This window comes from Poecile atricapillus, chromosome 6 (assembly GCF_030490865.1).
Source record: "Poecile atricapillus isolate bPoeAtr1 chromosome 6, bPoeAtr1.hap1, whole genome shotgun sequence".
Lineage (NCBI taxonomy): Eukaryota > Metazoa > Chordata > Aves > Passeriformes > Paridae > Poecile > Poecile atricapillus.
The window spans coordinates 14,416,725-14,444,395 of NC_081254.1; the positions used below are offsets into that span (position 1 = coordinate 14,416,725).

Here is a 27,671-nt window from a genome sequence, read left to right on the forward strand (position 1 = left end):
TTCTTTGCATTAAAACAACGGTGAAGGAACTGCACATGAAACAGAACACCATTTCCTGAGGCAAAAGCAAGTCCCTATCTTTAATAGCTTACAGTGCAAGAAAATATTCTTTTCCCACCCCTTCTTCATCTGAAAGCTTCTTTCTTAATGAATAACACTGCAATTATCTATGTCCAGGACTGCAAAAAGCAACAGTATAGAACAGAGTGAAGAACTAACATATGTGATAACTTACAAACACTATTCTATACTTTTTCCAATATATCCACTTTTCTTAATTAAGAATTAAGAACAGAATTTATTTCTTATAAATGAATTAACATGAATGAAGTTCCCAGGTAGATTTTTTTGTTCTGTTGCTCTTATTCATTGAAAAATTAGACATTCATAAGACTTAATCAGTGGGAGTGTTCCCTCCCTAAATTTAACCCTTCCAACCTCAAAACTGAGAAGAGAGCTTCAGGAAAAAGAAATTAAAACTGAGGATAGATAATCAGTACAGTAATACACACATGTGTTTTATCACATTTCTTTATAATTACAACTTTTAGATACAAAACTAAAAAGGAATAAAATAAAAGAAATAATGCAATTACTTTTGATAAAAAAAAACACATTTCCAACTTGATAGATTTCCAGCTTTAGTCCTTAACAGTTAGAAGTCCAGTTGTTAGCATCCTGGCTAGGACTTTGGGTCCAAACTTGCAAAAATAAGAGAAAAATAAAACTACTAATAATTAAAAACTTAACAAAAATCCACCCATAAAACCATTCAAAAACAGAAAAAGAAGAGCAGAATATGATACGTCATGTTTCATGCTAAATTAGCTACAGGAGTGAAGACTGGTGGGCTGCCATGAGATCTGGAAAACACTTATATACTTGGAAATCTGTTCTCCTTTCTACTTCCAGTATCACTGTACTTCAGCCACCCAAAAGCAGATATTGGGGAGAATGAAAACAGACAAAAAACTCTTCTAAGAAACCCAAAACAACGCCTTGCAAAAGGCTCCTGAGAACAATGTCTCATTAATGTACAAACATTATTTAAACTCCTTCAGCCATCATCTATTCCACCATCACAGAGGAACACATTTCAGAGTGCCAATCAGGCCTGTAAAACAATGGAGAAAGGGCCCTCCCATTTCTGTTTTGAAAAAGCAGGTAATCATTAAACCATTTCTTTTGAAACTGGACAGGAATGAAGGCAGATACACCTGCTCATCAGTGAGCACACCGTAACTCAGGAAATGCATTGGCTGCTTATATCTGTTTTAAAACATGAAGCTACAAATCCCGAGTCTCTCCTAGCAAGAGGCCAAATCACCACTCTCAACTGACATCTTGCTAATTATGGAAAAACTCTACACAGTAACTCAGGAAACAGAGAACTGTAAAACCCACAAAAGCCAAGTTCTGCTTGCACTGTCTTCACTGAAAATGGTGCAAAGCCTTGGTCAGTGCAGTCCCAACCACAGGCTGACACCTAACTTCCTACACTCCCACACCACATCAGTTTCCTCTGCCTGGTTTCCCCTGCCAGAGGAGCAGTGCCAGGAAGCCCAGAGGGGTGGAAAGCAGAGCATTCCAGGTGCCAGAGTGGGCAGCCCAAGGCTGGGTACAGCACGGTCCCGGACACCCACCACAGCAGCTGAGGCAGCGCCTGGGCAAACAGCACATGAGGACTGAGCGTGAGAAGACAGAACCTGAACTTGACACTGTGCAGAAGTCAGTCAGTCAAACTACTTCTTTATGCAAAGTGTGAGGGGAGACAAATTGGAAATTTGTTCTCACAAAAAAATAATAAAAATAATAATCTAACTTTGAAAGAAAGTGCTTCCACTGATGAACTGCACAAAAAGTCCCTTCTTCCACTCAAAAGAACAAAAAAACCCACACAAATGTAATAGAAAACAGGTATTTCTATTTTGCCAAAAGTCATTTTCCACCTACAGTTTTGTTGTGTGCGCTCCATTAAATGCAGGAAGAGGGTCTACTAAACAAACTGGTGGACTTGTGCTGAAGAGGGCTTTCTCTGGTCCCTTCTGCCTCAGCCTGGCCAACATGACTAGGACAGTACACATCTATTTCCTTTACAAGGAATGGTTAGGTCAGCCATGGTAAGTGCTTACAGCACTGCAGAATGAACTCATGGTTGAACACAAGGTGCCATTTGCATGTTGTCTGAAATTTTTAACAAGGCTTACAAATATTTGCATTGACTATTTCAACTTTTTCTTTCAACTGTGACAGGTTAAAGACTTTTATTTCAAAATTAAGGTCAGTGGAATAGATCATACATCCTCCTCCCAAGACCATTTCAGGTGGTCTACAATTCAAGTCAGACATTGCTCACATGGTTCTTGTCAAACTTTCCTCTGCATGCAAGGGACACCCCTAGCTTTTTAAATAGATACTGAGAATTCTCAGAAACAAGATGACAAATGCATCACAAGAGCATGATCCACAAAACACAAAGAAACAGCTACAGGACCTTTGGTAAGTTTAATATATTCAGGTCAGCAGACCCTGATGAAATTTATCTTTGAGTGCCTCAAAGGAACTTGCCTGGACAAAGAGTGTAACTGCTAATGATTATCTTCAGAAATTCATTCAAGACAGAGAGCTTGCAGATATAACAAATCTGGTTTTAAGACTGTAAAAGGTGACTCTCAGAAAGTACAGATATCCAGACAAACAACAAAACAAAGTATTAAAGAAGTACTGGGTGAGCAATATAGAACATCATCATGAATCTATCAGCACTGTGCAATTTCATTCTTTGACAAGTTACCATAGCCTATCTTTAATACATCTTTTGACATTGCCTTATGTAACACTATTGTAACAAATAAATATAGTCCAGATGACAAAAGTATGAATTTACTCAGATTATTAATTACTAGCCTTTTGTCAAATCATAACTTGTGCTTGTTACAGGTAATTTCTATGTACTTCAGTCCTGACTTGGACAATGACAGTAAACTGCAAAACTTCTAGGTGGTTTTGTAGGCAAAAAAGTCTGCAAACACTTGACAGGGTAAGAGTTTAAAATTATCATTATAACCTGTAAAAATGTTGCAAAAATTAGACCAAAGACACAGATGAAATACTACAGATCAGAAAGAAAAATTAAATGCCTAAATAGAAAATTAGGAACAGACATTCGTCTTCTCAGTGTATATGTAATTCTCTGGGAAAATGTTTGAGGTATTAAAAGTCATCAGGCACTAGATCATTCTCTGGATTTTGGAGGGTAAGGGGATTTATAGTAGACCAAACTGTATCTGTATCACATCCTGGTTTGGAGAAAAAGAGTAGGCAGCATGGTCCCTTAGGTCTGTCCCAAGCCAAGATCAGTGATTCCAGACACCTGCTGCCGACTGGAGCCATCCAGCTCAGTCTGAACCCTGTCCCAGGAATTCTACCACATTTGAAACCTCCTGTGATTTCAGTCTTATTCAGGTACCAGCACAGATCAGGTGGGACTAAGGCAACAATTTCAATAACCCGTTAAATGTTATGGCTAAGTGATTACGATACCATTTGCAAACATACTTTCTCTAAGTACAAATTCAAATAAGGAAAAATTCAGACAATGTGTAGCTGGCACCACGTGTTCAACCATGACTTCATTCTGCAGTGCTGAATGTGTGAAGAACTTATATTATTTGACTTAACCATATGTACTATAGCATTCCATGGAAAAGCAGACATAGTTGCCACTACCACAATCATAAATTCGGATCATCGTCCTTTATCATGGGTGAGAAAGGCCAGCTCAAGGTTCAACACCTAATATTTCTCTGTGTTACTTTACAATAACATTCCAAACAGCTAGACTTTATAAAAGCTAGCCTATTTCCTACAGACACTTGCAACACCTAGCTTTTACTTAGATTTTGATAGGGCACTAACAGCTATTTTAAGGTGTCTTTAAAGGAACATATGCCCTATCTGCAAATAAACATTATTATAAAATCAACTGCCAGTAAGAAAATCTGATCACTCCAAACCTCTGAAATCTTTAATCTGAGTAATTCAGAAAAGCAGCATTCAAAAAGGAGACATTGCATTCACTGTCTGTGACTCAGCTCTGCAGAGCTCCAGATGTCTGAACTCTCAGGGTCATTGCCAGTGAGAAGAAAATGATGAGAGTGAGGTTTTAATTACGTGAAAAGCCGACAAATATAGCTACCAGCATATTTTCTTTGCTGAATTTACCTGCAATACTCCTCCCCCTCCCCACCTTTCGCAAGGCTAAGGAGCTTCACCTCGGAGCTACACTCCCTGTGCTGCTCGTCATCACCCCACGAAGTACTGGAACAATGTGGCTCTCAACCTAACAGCCCTGTTAATCAAGAGAGCTACATGACTGCTTATTTCTAAACTCCCTTCCCATTATGTTGCACTTTCAATGAAACTCTTAACTAGCAGCAGTCAAGAGCACTCCCCCCTGCTGGCATCAGAATGAATTTTACCAATTCAATTTGCTGGTTGCTCAAAACTAAAAATGCCAGCTGATTGCTAGTTCAGACGGCTCCGTGTTCAGCCACTTGTGCATACTTGAAATTATCTGAATGCAGTTTGAAGACTACAGCAGAAATTTTGTAATTAGAATTCTGCAATGTAGATGGTAATTTTTCCCCCTCAGTAACACACAAAGATCAGATAAACAGGAAGCAAATTGAGGAATTTTGCAACATGAATAGTGATCTGCCTCAAACGGGGGGGGGGGGGGGGGGGGGGGAAGGAAAAAAAAAAAAAGGTAGGAAAAGGAGGAAGAAATCTGTGCTCTGAAGTCCTGATCTGATGAGACTCTTACACTCAGTTGCAGAAGGGCTGCCTCAACAATAGAGACAATCAAAGCAACTCAGGGAAGTTATATATATCGTTAAGTAGTTTCTTGCCTTTGATGCTTGAAAACAGACATTAAGTAGGTTCTGCAAATGTAAGAGACTTTACAGAATGCTTGTATTCAAATTAGTTTTCTTAAAAATTATTTCCCACTCCATAAGCTGGATAAGGGCCATACTTTCAAAGTAAATATGCCTGCCACGTACTTCTTGACACTTCCTGCAACAGTGACGTAAATCATGCAGAATGAGAGTATCTCCCCCTTCACATCCTCTTCCTCTCTGCACGTCTCTAACAACCACAAACATCGAAGAGCAGGTCACTACACCCAACCCTGAATTTTGTCTCAGAGGAAAAGAGGCAGGGATTGTGCTGTAATTAACCCAGTTGATCACAGGGTCACTGCAATAGTGTTCCCACCTTAGTCCTGGCACACTCTGAACAGTGATTTGCATGAAACATACACCGAATTCCAGAAGCACTTCACTCTGGAGAGCAGCAGATCTCCAAGAGTTTTACATAACCCATAACAAGACTAACAAAGTTTAGGTGCAAAGGGCTTTGGGAGAGCATGGAGTGAAAGGGCAAGCAGTAGCACTGAGCTGTGGTAGCGCTCAGAGCTGCTGTGAAGCAGAGTGCTGTGTGTGCCTGGCAGTACAGCACGTCCACAGCCCTGCAGCTCTGCCAACACCGAGCTGCGTGCTCAACAGACGCGGGGACAGGATCATGGCAGCAGCATTTCCTCCACGTCAACCTTCTGCTCTGGAAGTCTTGGATACAAAGAGTAAATGGAACATTTCTAGGGCTCTCATGGGGCAGCTGCAATCTCCCGTTTTCTGGGTATAGATATGCTGAACCAACTCTTCCATCTAATTAAGCACATTCAAATCCTAATTTGATTAGAAATCTGATTTTTGGAATGTTGCAGGTTGATTTTTGATTGTGGACTTTCCTACACTAAACAGAATGAATCCAGGCAAGCATGAAGTTGCTGCAGCAGCAACTGCATTTGCAGTCTGAAGCATCCTGTTGTGGAAACCTCACATTATTTGGATATGCCATTTTTGTATTTTTTCTTTTTTAACATGCATGTATTTTTTTTTTTAACCGATTATGCTCTTCATAACATAGCAGACAAGCTAAAATAGATTCCTGTATTATGAAACTGAGAGCAGTTAGGGTTTTTTTTCTCCTTAAAATGATCTAAAATCATCTCAACAGTCTCAATTCCAGGATTTTCTGAAGAGATATGCAAATCGAAAGGTTACTGTACTATTGTATCAGTATCATTAAAACATTAACTTTTAGCAGGTACTTCCATCAGTTTATCATTGATGCTTGTTATTTCAGCAACTCTCAACAGCAGCACAGAGATGTATTAAGAACTACAAGCAGAACAAAAAAATTAAATTAAACCTGTAAGCTTTAGATGAAGTACAGCTAGGACTACAGCTTTGTGTTCTGTCTGTTTGCTTGTTTAAAATTAAAAAGAAATATCTGTTTCACAAACATGGACAAGTTTCCCACATCTGATGACTGAGGCAGACCCAGTATTTGGAGAGGAAAATCTAGAACATTAAGATTTGGGGAGAAGGCACTTTTAATTACTATTTCAGCATAGTTTTTTGTGGATGATCTGGGGTAGGAAGTCTGCATCTTTTGGATGCAAAGAAAGACTCAAATCCCAACCACAGTGGTTAGAGATAACAACTTTCACTACAGAAACTCTCTTACATTCAGTGATTTGCCGAGGAGTTAGCTCAAGTAAGCACACCCCAGTTACCTAAATTCCTCCTACTGTCCAAAACCATTGTAGTGATGGATTTTAATTTCTTAGACGGAGCCCCTAGGTACAGCTACAGAGTAACTGCACACAGCTTTGCTTCTCTCACTCTTTTATTTCTTGATCAGACACACTGAAGAGCCCTAAAGAACGATAAACTTGGTGCCTTGTAAAGCTGAAGCACAGCAAGAGAACAAGGCAGTGACTTTATGGTCCTTTGCTGAAGACTAGTCTGTAAATCTGTCCATTTTGCTCTCAGCTGTCTCCTCATTTCCATTTCTCCTGTAGCACCAACACGAACATTATCCAAAGCCTTCAATAAGATCATTTATATGTTAAACTGGTGGGCAAGAGCAGACCTATGGGATGAGTCTACACTGGACCTAAGAGGCAGAAATGAACGAAACAACCTGGGCTAAATGCTGACTGAAAGTAATTTGTATTGTAGTCTACTCTGAAGCATTCTTTCCTGAAAAGCTTTTGACCAATATCTTGCTTTTGCCTCCCATACACAGAGATATAATTCAATTACTGTGTAACTTTTTGCTCAACATTACTGTTAAATGTGACTTTTAGTATCCACATGGATTGGGAAATGGTTAGGAGAAAAGTTAACTTGTCAGTGATTCAAGTACTTTGATTTCTTTGCTTGGACTGGTATTGGATTTGGCCAAATTAGGGTTATTTTTTTAAAATGCTGTGTAGTAACTGAAGCTGTTTATTTCAGAAGACTGTAAGGTAATGCCATATATAGTACATTTTTAGAGAATTATATTCTTAAATTTATCAAGATTATCAGCCTTGCCATAACATAATCTAGTGCTAGAGTAAGAAATTTTTTCAATCCTAATAAAAACACAGCTATGTCTGGTTTGGGGAAAGTGGAGGCTGTTTTCATCAGCTCCCTGTAACACTATGGAAGAAGTAGTATGATATGCAAAAGAATACCATAACCATTGCCATTTCAATAATTAATAGAATTAATGCTTTCAGTTATAATTCAGTTTCTGGCCTACAGATTGTCTATTTGATTCAAAAATAACTACTGTTGAAAAATAACACTTAGCTTTTCTTGGCAAGTTTGAAGAAATTTTATTGTCTCTGAGAAAAGTCATAATTTGTTTGCATGAGTTTTGTAGAAGTTGTTTAAGGGAACCTTTCCACAGCCTGTAGCTTGCAAGAAATAAAACAGATTCAAAGCTTACCCCTTTATCCCTGACTTATTATTTATCTGTTAAAATGAGTATTCTTTGTAAATTTTTATTACCCACTCACTTCAGTGATTTTCTGTAATGGGTAAGCACAAAGAGTTAAGCTCTAGAATTAGTGTCTGTCAGAACTGTTTGAACATAACAACACAATGCACATGCATCACATTTTGGTCAAAAGAGGCACAGCTTTTGGGGCTTAGTTAATGAAAAAATGTTTTCTATTTATAGCAGAAGCCATTGGTTTACCTATGTATCCTTTTCACTTTGACTGTTTGCACTGCACAGAAATACCTCAATTTTATTTGTGGGCCTTGACAGCATTAGCCTAATTTCTTTATTACAAAAGGAAATGATTAATCATTTAATGATTAATGAGTAATTATTTAAAGTATCTTACTTAACAAATGCAAAGTATTTGACTACTGATATGAAGTTTACATACCTTATTAGGTACCTCTCTGGCAAAATTTAGCCGTTGCATCAAATCCAGAGTTTCCTCTTGAGATAAGAAAAACATTCCTATTACACTGCATACAATGTGCATACTGGAGCCCACAGCAGCATAGGTACCTCCAGGATTATAAAGTACTGCTGATATGGAAAAATTATCTATTGCAAATAGCCAGTATGTAAACTGTGCACAGATTAATCTTAAAAAAAAAAAAAACCACCAAGGAAAGACAGACACTTTACACATGTTGTTGTTCAACAACTGCTGTCCAGTGAACTCATGAAATTTTCGAGCCACCAAGATTTCTCTAAGTGATGGTGTTATAATTTAAGAAAACCCTTCACAACAGCCTATTCTCTCTCTATATATTTATATATTCTGTATATTATTATCAAAGCAAGTAATTCCAGAAATGAAGCTGGAAGCTCTTCTGCTATTGCCCAGGCAGAATATTTCTAAGATCATTCTTCTGCACCTATTCTAAGACAGGCAGCAGGAATAAAAACATTCAGGTGGTTAAAAAGTTACCAGACATTACTGACAGTCCCAACACAAAATTGGTAAACAGAACTATTTCTATGAAACGCTTCTTAAATTAAAGCCATATTTCCAGACTGTGAGCATATTTGTCCTTTACTAATAGGATTAAAGCTAATTGGTTAATTTTTGCAAAAGACTATACATAAGACTTAAATGATGTAAAGAATCTGTTATACCTATCTGTGATAATCTATTAAGCTGGCTATTCATACCACAACAGATCTGTTTTGATGCTGTCAGTACATCTGCTGCATTTCATGTTTGCAGTGTGTCAGTGAATGGTTTGCACATTTCTGAGAGATCCTGCCCTTCTGCATTCACGACATCCTAATAAGTTTCAATTTGGATTAGTGTATATCGTGATATTGCTCAGAGGACATGGTCTTTTCATATCCCTTGATGGTTCCAGAACAGTTTAGCATACCACATTTTCCCTGGTTAGAGTTAACAGAAGAAAATGTCATAAAAAAAAATAAAAATAATAAAAAAAAAAAAAATCAAAATCAATACTACAAAGGGGAAGCTTTATGAGCAAGCATTTTTAATATTTGTAGAATTTCCAAATTAAATGCCTTAAAGAACTACACAGCTCAAATGTTGTAATGATGTACATTTGAGGATTACTTGCTTTAAAATATATATCCAAAAATATGGAAATTTTAAGGGAATTTGATTCTGAAGGTCATTTTAAAGGCTGGCAAAATAAAACACTAATCCTGTTCAGTGGTTGAATAGACTTTCATACTGATTTTTCATTTTTCTTTTAGCCTAATCCTCACAAAGAAGGACACCGGTAAACCTTGTTAGCATTAAGAAAAATAGGCTCCTGATAGTACAGAACATTTGCAGCTATGCAAACTGATGTTAAATTTACCCATGATATTCCAGTATTTCAGCTAGCTTTCACTTATTTGCAACTTTCTGAATAATTTCTCTGAAAACAGATTGAAGTTCTATCATGTTTGTTAAATAAAAGTAGATAAATCTCTTTTCCTGTAAGGAAATGACAAGTCTCAAAATCCACGTTTGCTAAATTATGAATCAGAACATATTAATTAGACAGAAATTATGTATGAGTAAGCTCAAATAGAAAAGAAATATATAAGGAGAAAAATAAAAAAAGAAGAGACCTTGCCCACTGTATTGCTAATGCATTAAGAAGATACAGGAAGTACAAACCTCTTGGGATACAACCATGCTGTTAAGTCTGTTTAATGGGAAGCAGGAAGAGGAAGAGGGATGTGCACAATGAGAAATTAAAGAGTATCTTTCTTAGAGGGATTTTAAAATTAAGAACAAGAAACATATTCATTGCAGTTTATAGGCATTCTGCAAATCCTGTGTATCTATCAAACACTGAACAAGCCACCTGGTTAAGTTCCTGTGTTATTTCCTTGTCAGGAATATAATGAGATTACAACATGTGATAAAGATGCTGCTGCCAGTCAGTCCTACACTGCAGAGAGTTCTCCCACAACAAGCTTGGGAAAGGGGGACATGCCACCCTGTTCAGATTTCAGGGAGAAGTATGAAGCAAAGCAACAGATGTGGCTCAAATATTAACAGCACCTAGATAGTAAGGTTGTTTTTTTTCTTTCATTCTTGTCAGAAGAAAAACAGTATTTTCATTTCAACATACTGAAAACCATGTATTGTGTTTTACCTCACCAGTTTTCATGGAACATTTCCTGCCCACTTTCTGTACACTCTGTGAGGAGAATGAATCACTAGCAGTCAGACCTTATTTTGACCCTCCACTTGGGCAGGGCTGAAGATCTGCTCATGCAGAAAGGAAAGATTTAAACAGCAAGGAAGTCACAGGTCAGACTCACAATGTTCTACCAGGGGCTGCAGAGAAATACTGTGCACAGACTGCCCAATCATACTTGAGGTGAATGACTCCTTTCCCAAAAGCTACCCTGAAAAATGCTAGCAAAGTTTTAAAAAAGTATAAATAAAATATAGTTGTGGTCACATTGGACATTATGTGCATTTTTTCATAATTGATGCTACCAATAACTTTAACTTCAAACAGAATTGTTAAATATTCTATCTTTGGACTTTACAAATTTAACATCCTTTATTTTATTTTTTTCTCTAACTGGAAGTTTATATGCATCTCCTATTATAATTGGATGTATTCTAACTTCTTGACATACAAATCTGGGGGATGCTATACACTGGAGCACACTAAGATGGAGCCATTCCTTAACATTTGGAATTCTGGCAGCTAAATCTCAGTCTTAATGTCTGTTTTATATATACCAGCTACACAGTGCATGAAAATAATCCATGCACTTCTGCCCCACAACAAATAAAAGGACAGTCTCTTCATTAATAATTTCAGAATTTCTATTTCTTTCGTGACTATTTATTTAGACTATTTGCTATTAACTTGCTTGGCAAATTGCCGTGAGGCTTTTAACCCTCCTGCTCAGTCAGAATTTAATTCATCTACCTTCTTGACTCCACATAACAGTTCTGGACTGCTGCTGCTGGAAAATAAAATTTTCAAAAGAAAAAATGCACAGACAAATATGTATTTTAATACATTATTATGAGATCACCTTAGGAACTACAGTGGTCTTAATGAAAAGTGAATGGTAAGAAAAGCACTGAAATCAACAGAACTGCTGGAATTAGTAATTCAGGATTAGACCTGCAGTCAATACATGTAACAAAGTAAGCTGAACAGGCATGTCAGAAACACTGTTTGGCTGGAAGCACAGCATACTCAGAATAAAAGGCAAGCAGTCCTTCAGCCCTACCAAAAATGCCAAGGGAAAACAAATACCTGGAAAGTTCATTACTCTGTAAGAACATGGCTTGCTTAGCAATTTCAAACTGTATGTGTATAACAAATAATCTAGCCTGTGCATCTGTAAGTAATCTAACCAAAAATATTTAGCCCTCTTATGCTCTAACTTCTTGTTATTGCATTTTGCTTCCTGTTAAGCAACGGAGTCATAAACAGGTCTTAGGATCTGGCTTTATGTATTTAAGGTAAAATGACAAAAATTCCCTAAAAATGCAGATTCTGAAAATCAAGTTCCCTTGGCCACAAGAGAGTGAACACAGTATAAAACGCAACTGGAGCCACTGTCACAGTAGGATGGACATACCGTCAAACAACCCATCAGGCTCTGCTCAAACGGTCTCTGGAAGGCTCTGGGGTCTCCACACCAGTCCAGGAGCTCTGTTGCTGCATTATGGAAGTTTGCTGGGTTCTGTAAGTGCTGGAAAGGGAAGGCAAAGCAATATGGTAAATAAAATACACAAGGGCTGAGATATCCCTTTCTACATCATATTATTGCAAAGTGTGGCATGTATTTCAAAAGCAAGACTTTAAACTGCACAGTGGATGCAGAAAATCCTACTATGTTCTTATTAATCCTTACACTGTTTTCTGACATGACTTCATTAGTTAGAGACAAGCTGTAGCTGAAATACCAGAGCTCCCTAAACTCTTTCTTCCACCGCACCACCTCTCCCACCTGCAAATCATAATGGATTCTATATGGAAATCAAAACTGTCTGAGCCCAAATTAAGGGAAATTTTAGTGTCAGGTTCAATGTCTTTGAAGTGTGCATATGCCCCACTGCTGGGACATGCAACAAGATTTCAATCTTGAAATCAAGATTTCAATCTTTGCTGCTGGCCAATGTGGCAAATGTAACAGACTCAGAAAATGCCAGTGACAGGGAGAAGCACACTCACTATACCAATCCTTTCTAGGAGCCTTGGTTTCTGTTGCTCGTGACATCGCCATGAGCAATTAGGGTGATCAGCTTCAGGATCATGAAAAATGGAGAGTTATTTCTTAACTAAAAATGCCTTCACATGCACAGAAGGAATGCAGACATTTCAGAGTGGAACCCTACTTCTCCTGAAGAGGGTGGCAGGATTTTGAGAGGGAAAAACAAAATCTGGATTTGTTTTGAAATTTGTATGGGCAATGGATTATTTTTTTGACTTACCACATTAACTTCTGCCTTTATACTGAAATACCAGAAGTCCTGATTTTAGAAGCAATTAGTAAACTTACCTAATACCATTGTTCACACTATCATCCCTCACTGTCTGCATTGCCAAAGTATTCCAGCATTTTAGCTGGAGCAGAGGGATGGAACAGGAAAGAAGAAATTCAATTTACATCAGCAATATTGCTACTAAATTCTCCGGGTGATGGTAGATTTTCAGTGAAAACTCCAGAAACAACAAGAAGAGAGAGTATTTAGGAATTGTTGGGGTTTTTTAAGTAGCAGTTTCATAATTCTTGGAATTGCTGAGAAAAGTATGAAAATGATATGAGTGTTTTATCCGGGAGGCACGAATCTCAGGGGCATAATTTTTAAAATATATCATTACTTTTAAATCAGTTGCATAACTTGGGAAAACGTGACTGCTCATTTCTAAGCATCTGGATGAACTATAATGTTCACAACCTATTTTTTCTCCCTTCATCCCCTCATGCCTGAGTAGCTGCATGTATTAACTTCATGACAAATGAAGGGAAAAAAAAAAAAAAAATCCTCCCATGCCAGGTTTTCAGGAGTTCCCAGTCTGTGAGCTTTTGGATCATGTTACATTAAATAATTCTTATTCAATGAATGCTCTTGGTCAGACGCCTTGTTTTAACAAGAGATGACTGACATGCAGGGCATGGATTTTTAAAACAATTTCAGAATTTGAAAAAGCAGACAGGCATTGTGCAAAGCTCTATCAACATGGGTACAGCTCCCACTTACCAACCAGCGAGAGCTGTACCTAGGCTGCATTTCAGAATTTCATCTCTTTGATGGCTGACTGTCTACTTGTTGGAGGAGTAAAACAATTGTGTACACAGACTAAAGGCAAGAATCCATGTAAGTACATGTAAAAGCCATATTTTAAGGCTGCATGTAAGAAAAACAAAAAACAAACCCACGAACAGAACCAGCAGTTTGGGTTATGAATCTTCCAAGTAAAAGGGAAAAGGAAGCCTTTTTGAATGCTTCACTTAAACCTCAAGAGAAGTGACTGCCTGACACCAAATCTCTCAGTGAATACTGCTCCTTCCACAGGCCACTTTGATCTGCAGGGGTAACAGAAGTTGCTTCAAACTCCTCTACAATAGCACACGTAAGCTCTGCTAATATCAAATACACTATTTCCAGAAGGCAAGAGAGGCACATGAGCTGGTGAACAAATTGCACCATACTGAATACCTACTGTACTGACAGGACTTAGGTCACAGATCTCTCAGAAGGGAAAAAAAACGAAAACCCCTTCCACACAGAAACAACATAAAGAAGAATTCACTGAAAGCTATGCAATTCTGTATGTGAAACAGTTTTTAGCAACTTTTCCCTCCTTGAGGGAAGGAAAATGAATTGAGGTTCATTAACCAAAGCCCAAAGAGCTACATTATATTTACTCTCACCAGTGTTGCTGCTTGCCAGCTACACCCATTTTCTACTAAAGCTGACATCTACTAAATGAAATTTTCCCATTGAGAAACAGACACTATACCTGAATGAGAATAATTTTTATAGATACAGGTTAACAGATAAAAAGCTGGGCACACCCTCATCCATATGCTAATTTTCAGTTTAGCACCACATAAGGGTAATTTCTGCTTACCATAACACCATCAAAAAACAGTATTTTTTTCCTTAAAGTTTCAACATGTATTAAACTTCCACTTTCCAAGGGAGGAAAAGGCTCCTTCTAATTGCCTGTGCCAAAGCAGGGGTGACCCCAATGACTTGGTTTTAACTGTTTGTTCTGCAACCCTCCAGCAAGTTATTTCACTGCATAAGGACTGATCCTGAAGGACACTATCAGAACCCACTTAAATACAGAGGGGATACTGAAATCCTGACTTCTTAAATGCAACTACTTAACTAAAACTTGTTTAGAAACTCACTGGGCAAGATAAGCAATTCAATTAATTCCATCGTAGACTAAAAAACTCAGGAAGAAGTCAGAATACCAGTGTGTGCTGCCTCTGTGGAATGGATTTGAGTAGTTTATGGGATGATATAAAAACTGGTCTCAAGAGGAAACTTCCTGCAGTGTCACACACAGTGCTGTCTGGGACATATTTCTCATAGCTTTCTGACTTTCTAAATAATTTTAAACTCAGGTTCTCCCCCAGTTTTTCTTTTTTGCATTACAAAGGACAAGGCTACTTTTGTGGAAAACAAATGGAAGATCCAGCATGAACCAAAGCCTGAAGGCAGGTGCAATTCCTTCCCTCAGTTACGTAAGAAAACAGTCCTAATGCCTACTGTGATTTTTATTTATTGACAACGTAAACACTGCATGTGGAGCAAAAATCCCCAATGTCATTCACATTCTCACAACAAAAAGCCTGCCTGAGAAGAATATTACATCTACTGTATTCATCGAACAGGAAATTAAAGAGATATTCTCAGTTCTCGATCCAAGAACAGAAGTATAAAACAAAGCTTATGCCAGATCCATCCATCCATCAGCTTTGTTGTGAAGCATTTTCCATGCATGGCTCTGTCCTCTTCAACTGAAATTATTGGCAGCATTTTGAAGAAGCAAGGCAGTGTCTGAAGAGTCTCTTCTGAAATTGTGCCTCTTGTAAACAAGGGGAAAAAAATCCACCTCATTAGTAGCTGGTTTAGAAAAAAGGGACAATGAACCAGATCTGGTTACGACACGTCCTGGTGTATCTTCAAAGCTGCTAGTGAAGGGCCACCTAACAGCACCAATGCTTGCAAGCAATCATGTTTTCAGCAAGTGGAGAGGATTCGTATGAATAAAATCTGAAGCAAAAATGAACAAAGCCAATGAACTGAACGAAAGAGTTATTTACCAGATTGCTTTCAGTATCATTTGCTTTTCAGAAGACTATTAGCAGAACGTGACAATTTCAATAATTGAAAAAATTTAGACAATTTTCCATCTAATCTTTTATAACACCCCAAATCTAATATTCCCTTAGCCTGAGTGGAACAGGAATCACAGAAATCAAAGAAATACTTGATGCATGAGAGCATACCATTACTGCAGGAATCACCAGGTGATGTTCTAAGGGGAGAGTCTGAGTTTCAGAGTCAGAATCTTTTGTTCTATGTAGCTCTTCAATTAACAGTCTGGTGTAGAGCAATAGAGACAGCAGCAAAAGACTTTTTTCTCCATTTTACTATCTCCAAGATGAGTGAACTGTAACAGCAAAGCCCTTTTCTGAGGACTGCTGACATCTGGGCTGGATTCCAGGGAAGATGGGAACATTGACTGCTGCTCATGACCACCTCTGGTTTAAATGCTCTGTTTACCATCTTTGTAAATTTGTATGGACATACAGGCAGGGGATGCAGGTACAGTAGGACCCAAGTTCACCAGATTCCACTGCAACTGTCTGTGTGTCCATTCCATGGTTTACTGCTCACTTCCTGGAGTGAGGGCAACAATTGCATTTAGAGTTACATGCAACAGCCAACATGGGGCAACTTTTGGTCCCAACATTTCAAAATACAGCCACCACTTAAAATTGTTACTCCCTTCCAATCAAACAGTGATCAGAAAGTCTTGATATGCATTAAAAAATCTGCAACGGGCAAAAAAATAGAAACTTCATTTCACATATGATTTCAAACCCGTATGAATTAATAATAGGTATATAATAAAGTTCCTATTATTTAGAAGGATACTAAAGCATAACTGAGCACTCTCAGTCATCTCACCAACATCAAAGTGGGTGAAAACCACTTTCTGCAATCCAAGACTCAATATGATTTTGGAGACTGAAACCAATTACCCACATTGAAACATGGCAAGAACAAACAATGGCCTTATCCTCTCTAAATATAAAGTTCTGCAACCCATTTGTACACTTGTGTACCTTAGACAGAACAGTCTAGTAAGCAACACAAGAATATCAGTCAAAATTAAGAACAATTACAGAGGTTTAATATTATCTCACACCAAGAAATGCTAACGTGACAGCAATGGTATGGAAAGTGAATCATTTAAACACAAAATCCATATGTTCCAGTTTGCTGCTATAGAAAACAAATGTTGAATTTCAATTTACAAATGACATCTCTGGTAGAGGGCTTCTTTCGTCTTTTCTGTGGAATACATCAGACTGAAGGCACAGACCCAATTTGCCACAACTTAACCTATTCAAAATGAGATGTCATGCAAATAAGTATTTGAGCAGCAAACTGCTTAACTATGCTAAACAAGTTATTGCATTTATTTACGTGATGTCGCAGCAAATTATGAAGGCTGACTCAAGTTGTCTGTTTGTTTTGTCGAGTTACGTCTGCTCTGTGTCTCACTCCTTGATTTAATTGAACTGCTGAAGATAATATAACTTATCACGCAGACATTATGCCATGTTGTAGATTCTAGGTTAATTAACAGTAGCCTACAGTAACTGAATTTCTCACATGGTTAGCCACTTGGACCCTGTCTACTGTCTAGCTTCACTAATCAACGAGTCTGGGAATTTTACATCAGCGACACAAAACACTGGCAACACAGGGAGCTTTTCAGAGCACAGAAAAAGAAAACACAGAGAGATGTAGGTAGCTTTTTCTTCGCTCTGAAATTAACCCCTTCCTACACACCACGTGGCAAGGCTGAATGCTTGGCAAACGTTCTGGTCCACCGGTTGGGGGAAGTGAATCCAGGAGGCTGCTGTTCTCCTGCAGGACTGAAAGTCTGGGCTGCTCTTCCACACGCACTGGGGCTGCCAGCCCTAGCAGGCTCCTGCCTCCCTGTGCCTTCTGCCTGCTCCCCTCCACCGCACAAGAGGACACATGCCTGCCTTCCTGGTAAAGTACCCCCATTCTACACTAACAATTTGAGCTGTGCTGGCCCTCCAGGATGGCAGGCAGAGCAGGTCCTTGAACCTTAGCACTGGCAGAGGAGACAGCAGCAGTGTGAGCCACTCCAGAGGGGCCCTGCAAGAGCTCACGGGAATGGGCACGTGTTACAGCACATCCTTCTTGTGTACCAACACTAGTCTGAAGCTGACCTAAATCTTAATATACATTTTGTTGGGAATGCTTAGTCTTATGGCAGGTTGTCTCTGTGAGCTTCTTTGCCCAAACATGTACTTCCAGCACTTTCAGCACCTCAGACCATGCTTGCTGTTCTGACTGTGATCTAACTTCCCAAATGCTGACTTTCAGTCATCGCTCACACTGAGTCACAGTCATCAGACCTGACTCAAAGAAAGTGGCAGCAAACAAAAGGTAGGCCTGGGAAGGTATCAGGACTCTGCTCTCAGCAGCAGTTTTGGATTAAACGCACTGTGAAACTTCTCCCAAAGGTGGAGCTGTATCATCAATGTAAGAGGATGACACAGTTAAGTTCACAGCATAAATACTCCTCCTGCATCACAACACGCTCCATTTTAAAAAGCAAACCTGTACTTTCAATTATTTCAAACCAGATAAATATTTTTTATTAACATTCCTCATTATTGTACATAAAAATAATGCATACAAAGAAAGGTGCCAAAAGGAAACACAGATTTTTAGTGTTCCGATACTGTACATATTTAACCTTGAGGTAATCCTGAGACTTCAGCCAAGTTTAGACTACAGGTTCATCTGAATGCTCTCAAAACTTTCCAGAAGGTCCAGAATTTTGAGGTATATAAAACCCAGTCCAACTCTTCCAAATGATGAGCCAGGTACTCTGCATGACATAAATTTCATTACAGGTGGTGGCATTTGAAATGCCTGTGTATGACCCTGAAGGTCACATGACCTGCTTGCTATTTTCAGCTGCAAGCATGCAGATTTTCAAGCCTTTCTTGACAACAATGGAAATTAAAATTCTCATGCGTTTGTGAAATCTAAGAATTTAATAAGAGAAACAGAAAAGCAGCTATCGAAATTTATATATAAAAATAAGTATGCTCAAAACTATAATGCAGAAAACATAATTCCTTTGGAGCTAACCCGATTGATATTGGCTGGTGAAGGAACTGACCCACTTCTCCGTGCCTACAGGACTTTTCTAACTCTTGCTGTGTATCTCACTCTGACCCTTGAGATGGGATTTGGTGGCTAGGTGCTTTGGCAGATTCTGCCAGACAATTCAGACTATCTGTTGTCCCTCTAAATGCTCATCCAGACATGTCTGCAGTCATGTGTAATGGAAATGCACTATTGTGCAGAAGAGGGACAAAGAGGAAGGGAAGAATGGGACCGGATCAGAGAAAGGGCAGAGAGAACTGGCAGAGATTACATGCCCTTCAACTAAACAACCTGGGAGCAGAATTACTGTGCTCCTGCATGTGGGGCAAAGGGCGTTCAGCTCCCAAATGAAAACTAATCACCTCTCTTAAGAATGCAAATAGGATTCCTGGTCAGACACCCTTGACAGAGCATAACCAAGGGGAGACAAAGCTGGTCTCTGTGTGTTACTCAGTGCACAGGTACACTGCTACTAGACCTAAATTTGATAGCTCACTCAGTGCCATAAGACCTGCACATCAGCAAGAGCCATTTGCTTTTATACATTGATAGAGCCTTTATTACTCTAAACCCTGAGCAAGCTCTGTGAGTGAGCCCAACCATAAGCCTGTCTCCCCTCCTATGCAAAGGCCTCTGCTTCAGATCCCCATCCACCAGAAAGCTCAGGTACAGAAATACAGGACAACACTACCCAAGAATACACTTTAAACATAGAAAATGACAACCTCAAATAGGTGGTTTCTCCATATTTTTTTTTTTTTTTACAGCCAACAGTGATTATGTACACCTTGCCCTATCCACCAGCAGCCATACTCAGTATATTAAAAACTCATCTGCAATCAATATTCAAAACAAATGGTCTTTTTCATGAGGATACAGGGGAGTATTGAGCTCTTTTCTGTCTTTTGGGAGTGTGATTTTTGTTTATCTGGATATGGGTGTAGATAGTTCAATTCTCTACAGCTCCTTTCAATATCAAAGGTTGTTTTATTTAGCAAAAAATTAAAAGGCTCAAGCTGTGCAGTTTGTATTCAGATAATCCCCCTCCCCAGTTTAGTGTTTTTGAGATTGAGAGATCCCTAATTAATAGAATTATCTTGCACTTACATGGCTCATTCCATCAGAGGCTTTATAAATATTTTATTAGGCTCACATTTTGAGAGGCACTACATACACTAAGAGAGAGATTAAGACCATGTTAGCCATTCCTACTTACAAAAAACAGAGCAAATGGAGTCACCTTTGCCCCCTTCGTAGATTGCAGCTTCTTTTTCAAAACTAAAATATTGAGCAATGACCAGCACCTCTTTATCAGATATTTTAACATCAAGGAAATACTTCTTGATGGGAAAGATCACATGCTAAACAAATGAGAAAAAGAACAAATAAAAAATACGAGCATCACTGAACTGAAAAAAACCCAAGCTGTTCAGTTATGAACTATATGAGAACAAAATCTATATTAATACAGATTTTCATAGCTGCTTCTCTCATACACTTTCAGTATAAAGTGTGTGTATAATTCAGTACTGATTTCAGAAAAGGTGAATGCCTGGTAATTGAGCAACCTTGTTCTGCTGCCTGGATCTCCTATACCATGAGTTTTGTGATGATGATTGCACACCTATATGCACGTACTGGAGCACAGATACTGCACCCTTGGCTTGTCCATTAGTTTTACAAAAGTGAAAGCAATGGATTTAACATCTGGTCCTCAAGAACTATACACAGAAGCCAGAAGAGCTAAAACAAGAGTCATTCCTTAACTCTTCTGATCAGAACTGCAACATTGTCTTCCTGCTCTATTCCTTTTGACCTCCATAACTGCAGTATATTTATGATATACTTTGATAAAACTTTATGTTAAGTAAGGGAACATGCAGCAAATTAAACCTCTTTAGTCATAACTTGCTGTTCCACCCCACCCTCCCCTGCCCAGGAGGAAACTGTGACCTGGGGGTCTAAAGGCTGTGATCAGATCTGACTGAAGATGGAAATGGGGCAGACTAATGGCAGTATGCCTTTATGTTCATCTTGCAGTCTTTGTACCTTCCTTATCCCCAGCATCTGCACTGCTATTATGTCAGCTGAGAGCAGTGGGAACAGCATGGTTTACAAAGACTCCACATAATCAGAGGGGTCGGAATTATTTTTCCTTAAGCACTCACAAACTGATTTTATGGGATAAAGGTCACAAGACAAAGGTAAAACTGTTTGCTCTTTCTCCAAGGCCATGCTCAGTCATGCAAGGCTCCAGTCTCTCTTTAAATTTGCAATTACAGCCCAACAGAATGATGAAATCAGTTTGCCTAACCAGTTCACTTGCTCGTCTTGGCAAGTGAAATGAGCCATTTTCCATCAGTACCTCCCTGTTACACCACGCTAGCATGAGATGTCTCTGTGTGACCACAGTAACAATGCTGAGGCCTCTTCAGCCTTACCATTCCAACAGGCAATGCAAAGACACAGGAGCTCTCTTCTCCAATGCCCTCCTGATTTTCAGTCAGTTGTTTCAGTCCTAAATATCTCAACATATCAAGGAGTTAATTTTACCAAAACAGTGGCCATACTCTTCCTATTAGAATACCACTGCAGAATTAGAATGATGTTTCATTATTACAATAATAGTTACATAAATTGGTAATGGATTTTTTTGATAAAAATAGGCTTATTTATTCTGGACTTGCTTACCTGCTGTCTTGACAAAAAAAAAAAAAATCTACTTTCATAATGTGTTTTAGTAGAAAATTAAGTGAAGGACTCAGGCAAAGTGGGGTGTCTACATAAACATTTCTGTGTTGTGAATCATTTAATAATTTGAGGTACATATCACAGCATTATGAAAAGTTCGGGTCAGTGGTTTTCTTTCATGCAGTTCTTAACTTACCAAGGTGTTTTAAGGACAATGAAGAAGTATTACATCATCCCTTTACTGGAAGATTATTGTCAATAGTGCAGTCTTTAAAAAGAAGTAACACCACCTAGAGTATAAAGTGAGTTGATGGCAAGGGGGAAAAACTAAAAGCACCAACTCCTCTGATATACATACTGAATCAACTTTTAAAATTTAATTAAAATAGATTAAATTTCAGGAGAATAAACTAACTGATTTTGAAAAATAACCAATAGTTAATATATAGTTAATATATAGTTAATATATAACTATATGCTGTTGAACAGCAGCACATTTGTTGGACATATTTTGTTTTGCAATTAATTTTTTTTACTCATTTGAGTAATTTACTTACTTATTGAGCTTTTTATAGCACTTTTAATCAACTGATTTAATCTTTATTATTTTAATCTCTTAATCTATGCAGAGATAAAATCTCAAGATGACTACTTAAAATGATGACTATACAAACTGATACCACTGTGGAAGATGTAAAATTCACATGACCTATTCTCACAGGTCCTACCAGCCAGCAAGGCATTACTGAGAGACTTGCAAATCAAAATGAAAAATGCTTCTCCAGACAGTTTTTCAATTACAAAACTGCCCACAGCACCTGCTGTGTGACCTGCCCACATACAGTTACTGCACAGAGGCAAGAAGGAGTGAACAGTACCAGTGAAGAGACTCTTCCTTCAGGAGATGATGGCAGAGGTCTGCATAGCTGAAGGCTCTTGCTATTAACTTTTGCCACTACAACTTTTTTGAAAACACCTGCTTTTACAAATGGTAAAAATGGTACACGGTCCTTATGTGCAAACCCTAAGCCATACCTCTATGGATTTGCTGTTGCACGCAATAGCAGCAACTCATGAAGCAAGTGCATATGTAAGAAGGAAGATCCAGAAATGGCAGGACAGAAGTCAGAGCTGTCACCAGATGTGTCACATTTTCACTGCGGAGCCTTACCCAGCTGCTGACAAAAAGGACTTCTTATGTTCATCTGACACCAAGGTGACATCATTGCCTCAACTTACAGATTTCTAGAATTTTCAAATATTCATCCTTATTTACTGAAAGACGATTTTAAACAACAGGCCAGATTAATTGGTTGCACAGAAAATAATAAAATTATACTAAATCCTGTTGGTACTGGAGGTTTTCTATGTGAGTTTAAAACGTGCGTTTTCCATTTTGAAATGGAAACACTAAGGATACTGACACAACTAATATGAAGAGGAATAGCACCTCAGCCCTTGAGGACAGGTGCTGCAGTAAAGCAGCAGCACAGGGAACGGGCAAAGTGAGGCTGCCACAACTTTACCAATCTGCCTCACAACATGAGGGGTTATATTCCACCCACTGGAATCTTGTCAGATAAACAAACCAGCCAGATACTGCAAACAACAAGAAGGTGCTCTCTTCCCCCTCCCCACCAGAAGTGCTTCTAGCAAATTGCCTCTTTGCTCTTTCCCTTGCAGCTTCCCTACCAGGATGCAGGATCTAACAGAGCAGGAATGTTGACTGACAGGTCTCTAACTGGACTAGAGGAGCCAGGAAAGCTGGTCTGCTGTCAGTTTTTCCTAAACATCCTTAAGTCTACTTAAGTCTAGCAGAGGAAGACTCAGCAGACTGAGCACAAAAGCAGCCAAAGAACTTGTGGCTATGGGCCTCAGAAAAAAAGATACCAAAAAAAAATGTAGCTACTAGTGCAACACTGATGGACCATTCAACCAATAAACTGTAACACTTGAGGCCCATCAAATGTCTTTTTAAGGAAAAGGTATTTTCTCCCTTTAGCCTTGTTATCTCATATTTAGCTGCTAAAACCCCTGTAACAGTTATACGGAACACCAAAAAAAGTATATTCTAAATAAAGGCACTCTTCATAAGAATACTTCTAATTTTCAAAGTTCTTCAAGAATGAAATTTTCATGAAACTATTGTGGGCAGTTTTGTAAGCAGATGCAAATGAAAAAAATGTATGGGAAGCATTTTTCTTTTTATTAAAATCTTTTCAGCTGTAATTTCATACCAGTCCTTGGTAACCAGTCCAAAATATACTAAAAATGACATGTTTAGGACTGCTTAGCATTTACATGAGTCTGCAACAATAACACTGAAGAGCAGAAGAATTAGTTCAAACACTTCAGCACTTAAAAACAGTTATGTAAATATGCAAAGAATTCTGTTTTCCCCTGAATTGCGAGCTACCAAAAACCTAGCTGCTGAATGATGAAAGAAATGGGCTTGCTTGTTTCCAATTTGAGCAAGAAAATATCAACACAAACACACAGCAATTACAACTTTTAGCATATCTCTCTGAATGGCTGGGTAGGCATGAAAAAGCATTGCTAGGCAGCAATTCAGCAAGCATTCTGGAAGGAAAGAGGGGAGAAATGCTAATTGGTTTCTGGAAATCAGCTGTGTGACGTGTGTCTCCAATACCGTGGTGATCCAGCATCATTCGATGATACTGCTCCATGTGCCCTGATGCACCATGACACAAGCAGCAGAAACAACCTTCTCTGTTCCCACCATGATCTAATACTTTTGACACCAGAGAGCCTTTTCACACTTCTCCTTAACCTGTTACTAACATTTCAGCACAGCTTTAGTACAGAGCCTAACAACTGTACTCAGCACAGCAGGAAGATATCACACACCCTTTCTGAAAGAGGCGGCTGCCTTGTAATTTAAATATAGAAAGTTTTTTTTCCATCTACTTCTGTGCAAGAATTTCAGAAGAAACATACAGAAACCTTACAGAATTGACTGACAGCAAACAGAGACACAAAAGGTGGAAGTCCCTAGATTTAGAATAGCTCCAAGTTTTTCAAGAGTACTCATTAGAGTAAGAGTAGAGGGATGTTACCTAACCCACTGATTTTCCCTGGAATTTGCTTCTATCACCTAACAAAACCAATGGGCAGCATCTGGTTAAAGCCACACCTTTGTACTGCTATGAAGAATGCTTTAAGAGCCCCCAGCAGATAAACAAATTATTACTGCAGCCTCAAATATGGCAGGGAATTCTAAGGGGCTATCAGACCTTACCTCTGCAGAGAAGTAATTTTGTGGTTTTGTTTGTATGGACAATGACTTAAAGAACAAAGCTTCCTCCAGTGTACCCTGAAGAGTCTCCTGTGTCATGACAAACTAATTGCACGTGTTAAGGAAAGCCTGTTACTTTGGCTTTTTCCACTGCACATCAAAAAAAACTATGTTTGATTTTAAAGCACACACACTTACAAATACTAAGGGAATCAGCTACAAAGAGACCACACAAGCTGTTCCAGCCTTCCACAGAAGTCTAGGGGTTTTTTTAAGCATAAATACACAGCCACCTCTTCAGTTTGCCCTTTCATCTATTCTGAAACACTTCTTAACACACACTTCATTTCCTAACTAGCTGATCATATACAAGTTTTGGGTTTGTAGCTTTAAAGCACTAAAAAAGATGAAGGTAAAACACAACCTTGATCCTGGAACAGAAGTCAGCAAGGATATTGTGGGTGTCTCACAAGTCACAGAGCTGGGAATAAAGAAGTCTGTCCTGACCCTGCGCTGAAACCTGATCTAGTTAAAGAGGCACATGGATTACCATTTATAGCATTTCTCAGGGGCTGGAGTGAGGGGCAAGGAGGGCGGCAGACAGCTCTCAGTCTGGCTGCAGGAGCCACTGCCTGCCAGCAGGGTTATAAAACTGGCAGATGCTGGGCGCCAAGGAAGGATGGTTTTCCTCCCCCTGCTGCAGTGCACCTTCCACACCACTGCTGTGTTAACCTCACCAAAAGCGTGTGTGCACTCAGGAGAATAGCAGCACTGTTTGTTCACAGTCTGGGAAGAGACGATACCAGACTAGACCAGGAAGAAAAGACAGACACATTTTTTGTCTGACCCTGCAGTTAATCCCCAGAATAGGTAGAGACACATTTATAAGGCCATGCAAGGTAGTGCTTTGCTCCCAAATTCAACATGCACAGAGCAGTGTGCGGTCCAGTTCTCAATGGGTGAACTGGAAATTACTCTTTCTAGTATTAGTCAGCTAATGACCTGTCTCAAAGAACAAGGTAAATGTCCTCAAGCTGGAAATTTATGACCCTGTGACAGAGTTGAGAGTCTTCCAAAAAGGCAGTTGGTTTCTGTCTCTTCCTCCACTATGGCAAAGATAAGAGCACAAGATTTTGGAATTATGAAAAAGCAAACAGCAGTTTTGATGCTACTTTCTTCAACAAAACAAATTTAAAAAAAAAAAAGCAGTCATTATTCTCCAACAAAACTACAAGTAGTGCCACTCGCACAAAAAAAAAAAAAAAGCTTTCTGAGGCATGTTTTTAGTGTTGAGCCACTGTCTTAGTTAACTACAGTTTGTCAAGAGCTCAAAACCATAGTTTTCTTCTTCTCTTCTTTTTTTGGGCCTAAACAGAATGGGGGAACCATGAATTCACAAGCATTCCCAAGCAGGATAGCTCCTTTTCAGGCATCCTTTGAGTTCTGATACAAGCATGCTCCTGGTCTACCAGAAAACCCCAAGCTTTCTTCCAGGATCGAGGAAAACAGACACTGCTACACAAATTCTGGGCAGCCTGACCTTCCCTCCTTTCCCCCCAGCCTTCATCACTGAAGAAATATCCAAGCTGCATATGCAAAAAACAGCACCACATATAAATGAAGTAAGTAGTTTAACTGACAGAATACCCATTACATAGGCAAAATGATCTCTTTAAAACTTTAGGAAGTGTAATTTGATATTCTCTTATCTAATTAAAATAATATAAATTATGTACAGAAACCGACAGCTCTAGAAAAAGGAGCTGAGCAGCATCCTCCATTTGTCTCCACTTGATGTAAAGGTCTGTTCTTACAGCTGGAAGGTTAAATTGTTCTGCAATTTAACCTTCATTCTTCATCCTATGGGCTAGGATGGCCGAAAAGGACACCAATTTGTACCAGTCAAGGGCATGTTTTTTTCTGAACCAGAAGTTGTTCATAAGAAACTGGGATGAAATCCTCAAATTCATGTTTTCCTCAGGCCTCTGAAGGGACATTAGATGCATTAACTTTCACTGCAGAGTAATGAAAGAGAGAGACACCACAGAGCAAGGCTAGATTATGACCAGCAATTCCGCAGGAAAAGATTCCTATTTCTGCTCCTTGACCTGTGAACTAGCTTTGTTTGATTTATTCTGAAACCCCCTCTTATAAAGGAAATATGGAGAGAAAAATCATCTGGTTTAGGTGTGAGCTGTAATCTTTTTCTGTATCACCCAAAGCAAGGCCAAACTTGCAAAACCCCACATATTTTTGCACTACAACACATTCTAGAAAATATAAACTTCCACTAATATCTAGGCGAAACTAGGATAACTTCATGATGGAGATTGATGAAACTAAGAGAAGAGAAACATATTCTTATAGAATCAAAGAATACACCAAGTTGGAAGGGACCTCTAAGTATTAATAAGTCCAACTTCCTGCTCCTCACAGGATTACCTAAAATTAGATCATATGACTAAGAGCATCATCTGGACGTTCCTTGAACTCTGACAGGCTTGGTGTTGTGACCACTTCCAGTGACTGACCATCCTCTCAGTGAAGAACCCTTTCCTAATGCCCAGTCTGAACTTCCTCTTTGCATTTTCCTGTGTCCTTTCACTGCTCACCAGGGAGAGATCAGCACTTCCTCTTGGCTGCTTCTCTTGAGGAAGTTGTAGTTAAAGAAATAAATATAAAAATCCAGAGCGACTCATCCAGTACCCCCATGCTTATCTTTTATCAGTTCCTTTGATTTAGGGTGCCTGTGTCTACAACGCAAATCTATGAACAGAGAAATGCTGTGCTGCCTCAAGAAGCAATATGCGTATCTCTTTGAGCAAAAGTAGGCAAGTTTTTAATTTAGTTAATACAAATAAAAAACTAAAGCAGCAGGACTCTGCTGTGACCTGATCTGACAAAGAAAACTGCTCAGAAAGCAGTGAA

The 27,671-nt window shown here is 38.8% G+C and overlaps 1 protein-coding gene across 8 annotated transcripts in view; it reads right to left on the minus strand.

Moving 5' to 3' along the window:
• ZMIZ1 (zinc finger MIZ-type containing 1) overlaps positions 1 to 27,671 on the minus strand; it is a 341,983-nt gene that overhangs the window by 128,191 nt on the left and 186,121 nt on the right. For all 8 annotated transcript variants that reach the window (XM_058840875.1, XM_058840879.1, XM_058840874.1 and 5 more), the window contains one exon: positions 11,965 to 12,078. In XM_058840875.1, the coding sequence (XP_058696858.1) occupies positions 11,965 to 12,078 (114 nt within the window). The remainder of the gene's footprint in view (positions 1 to 11,964; positions 12,079 to 27,671) is intronic.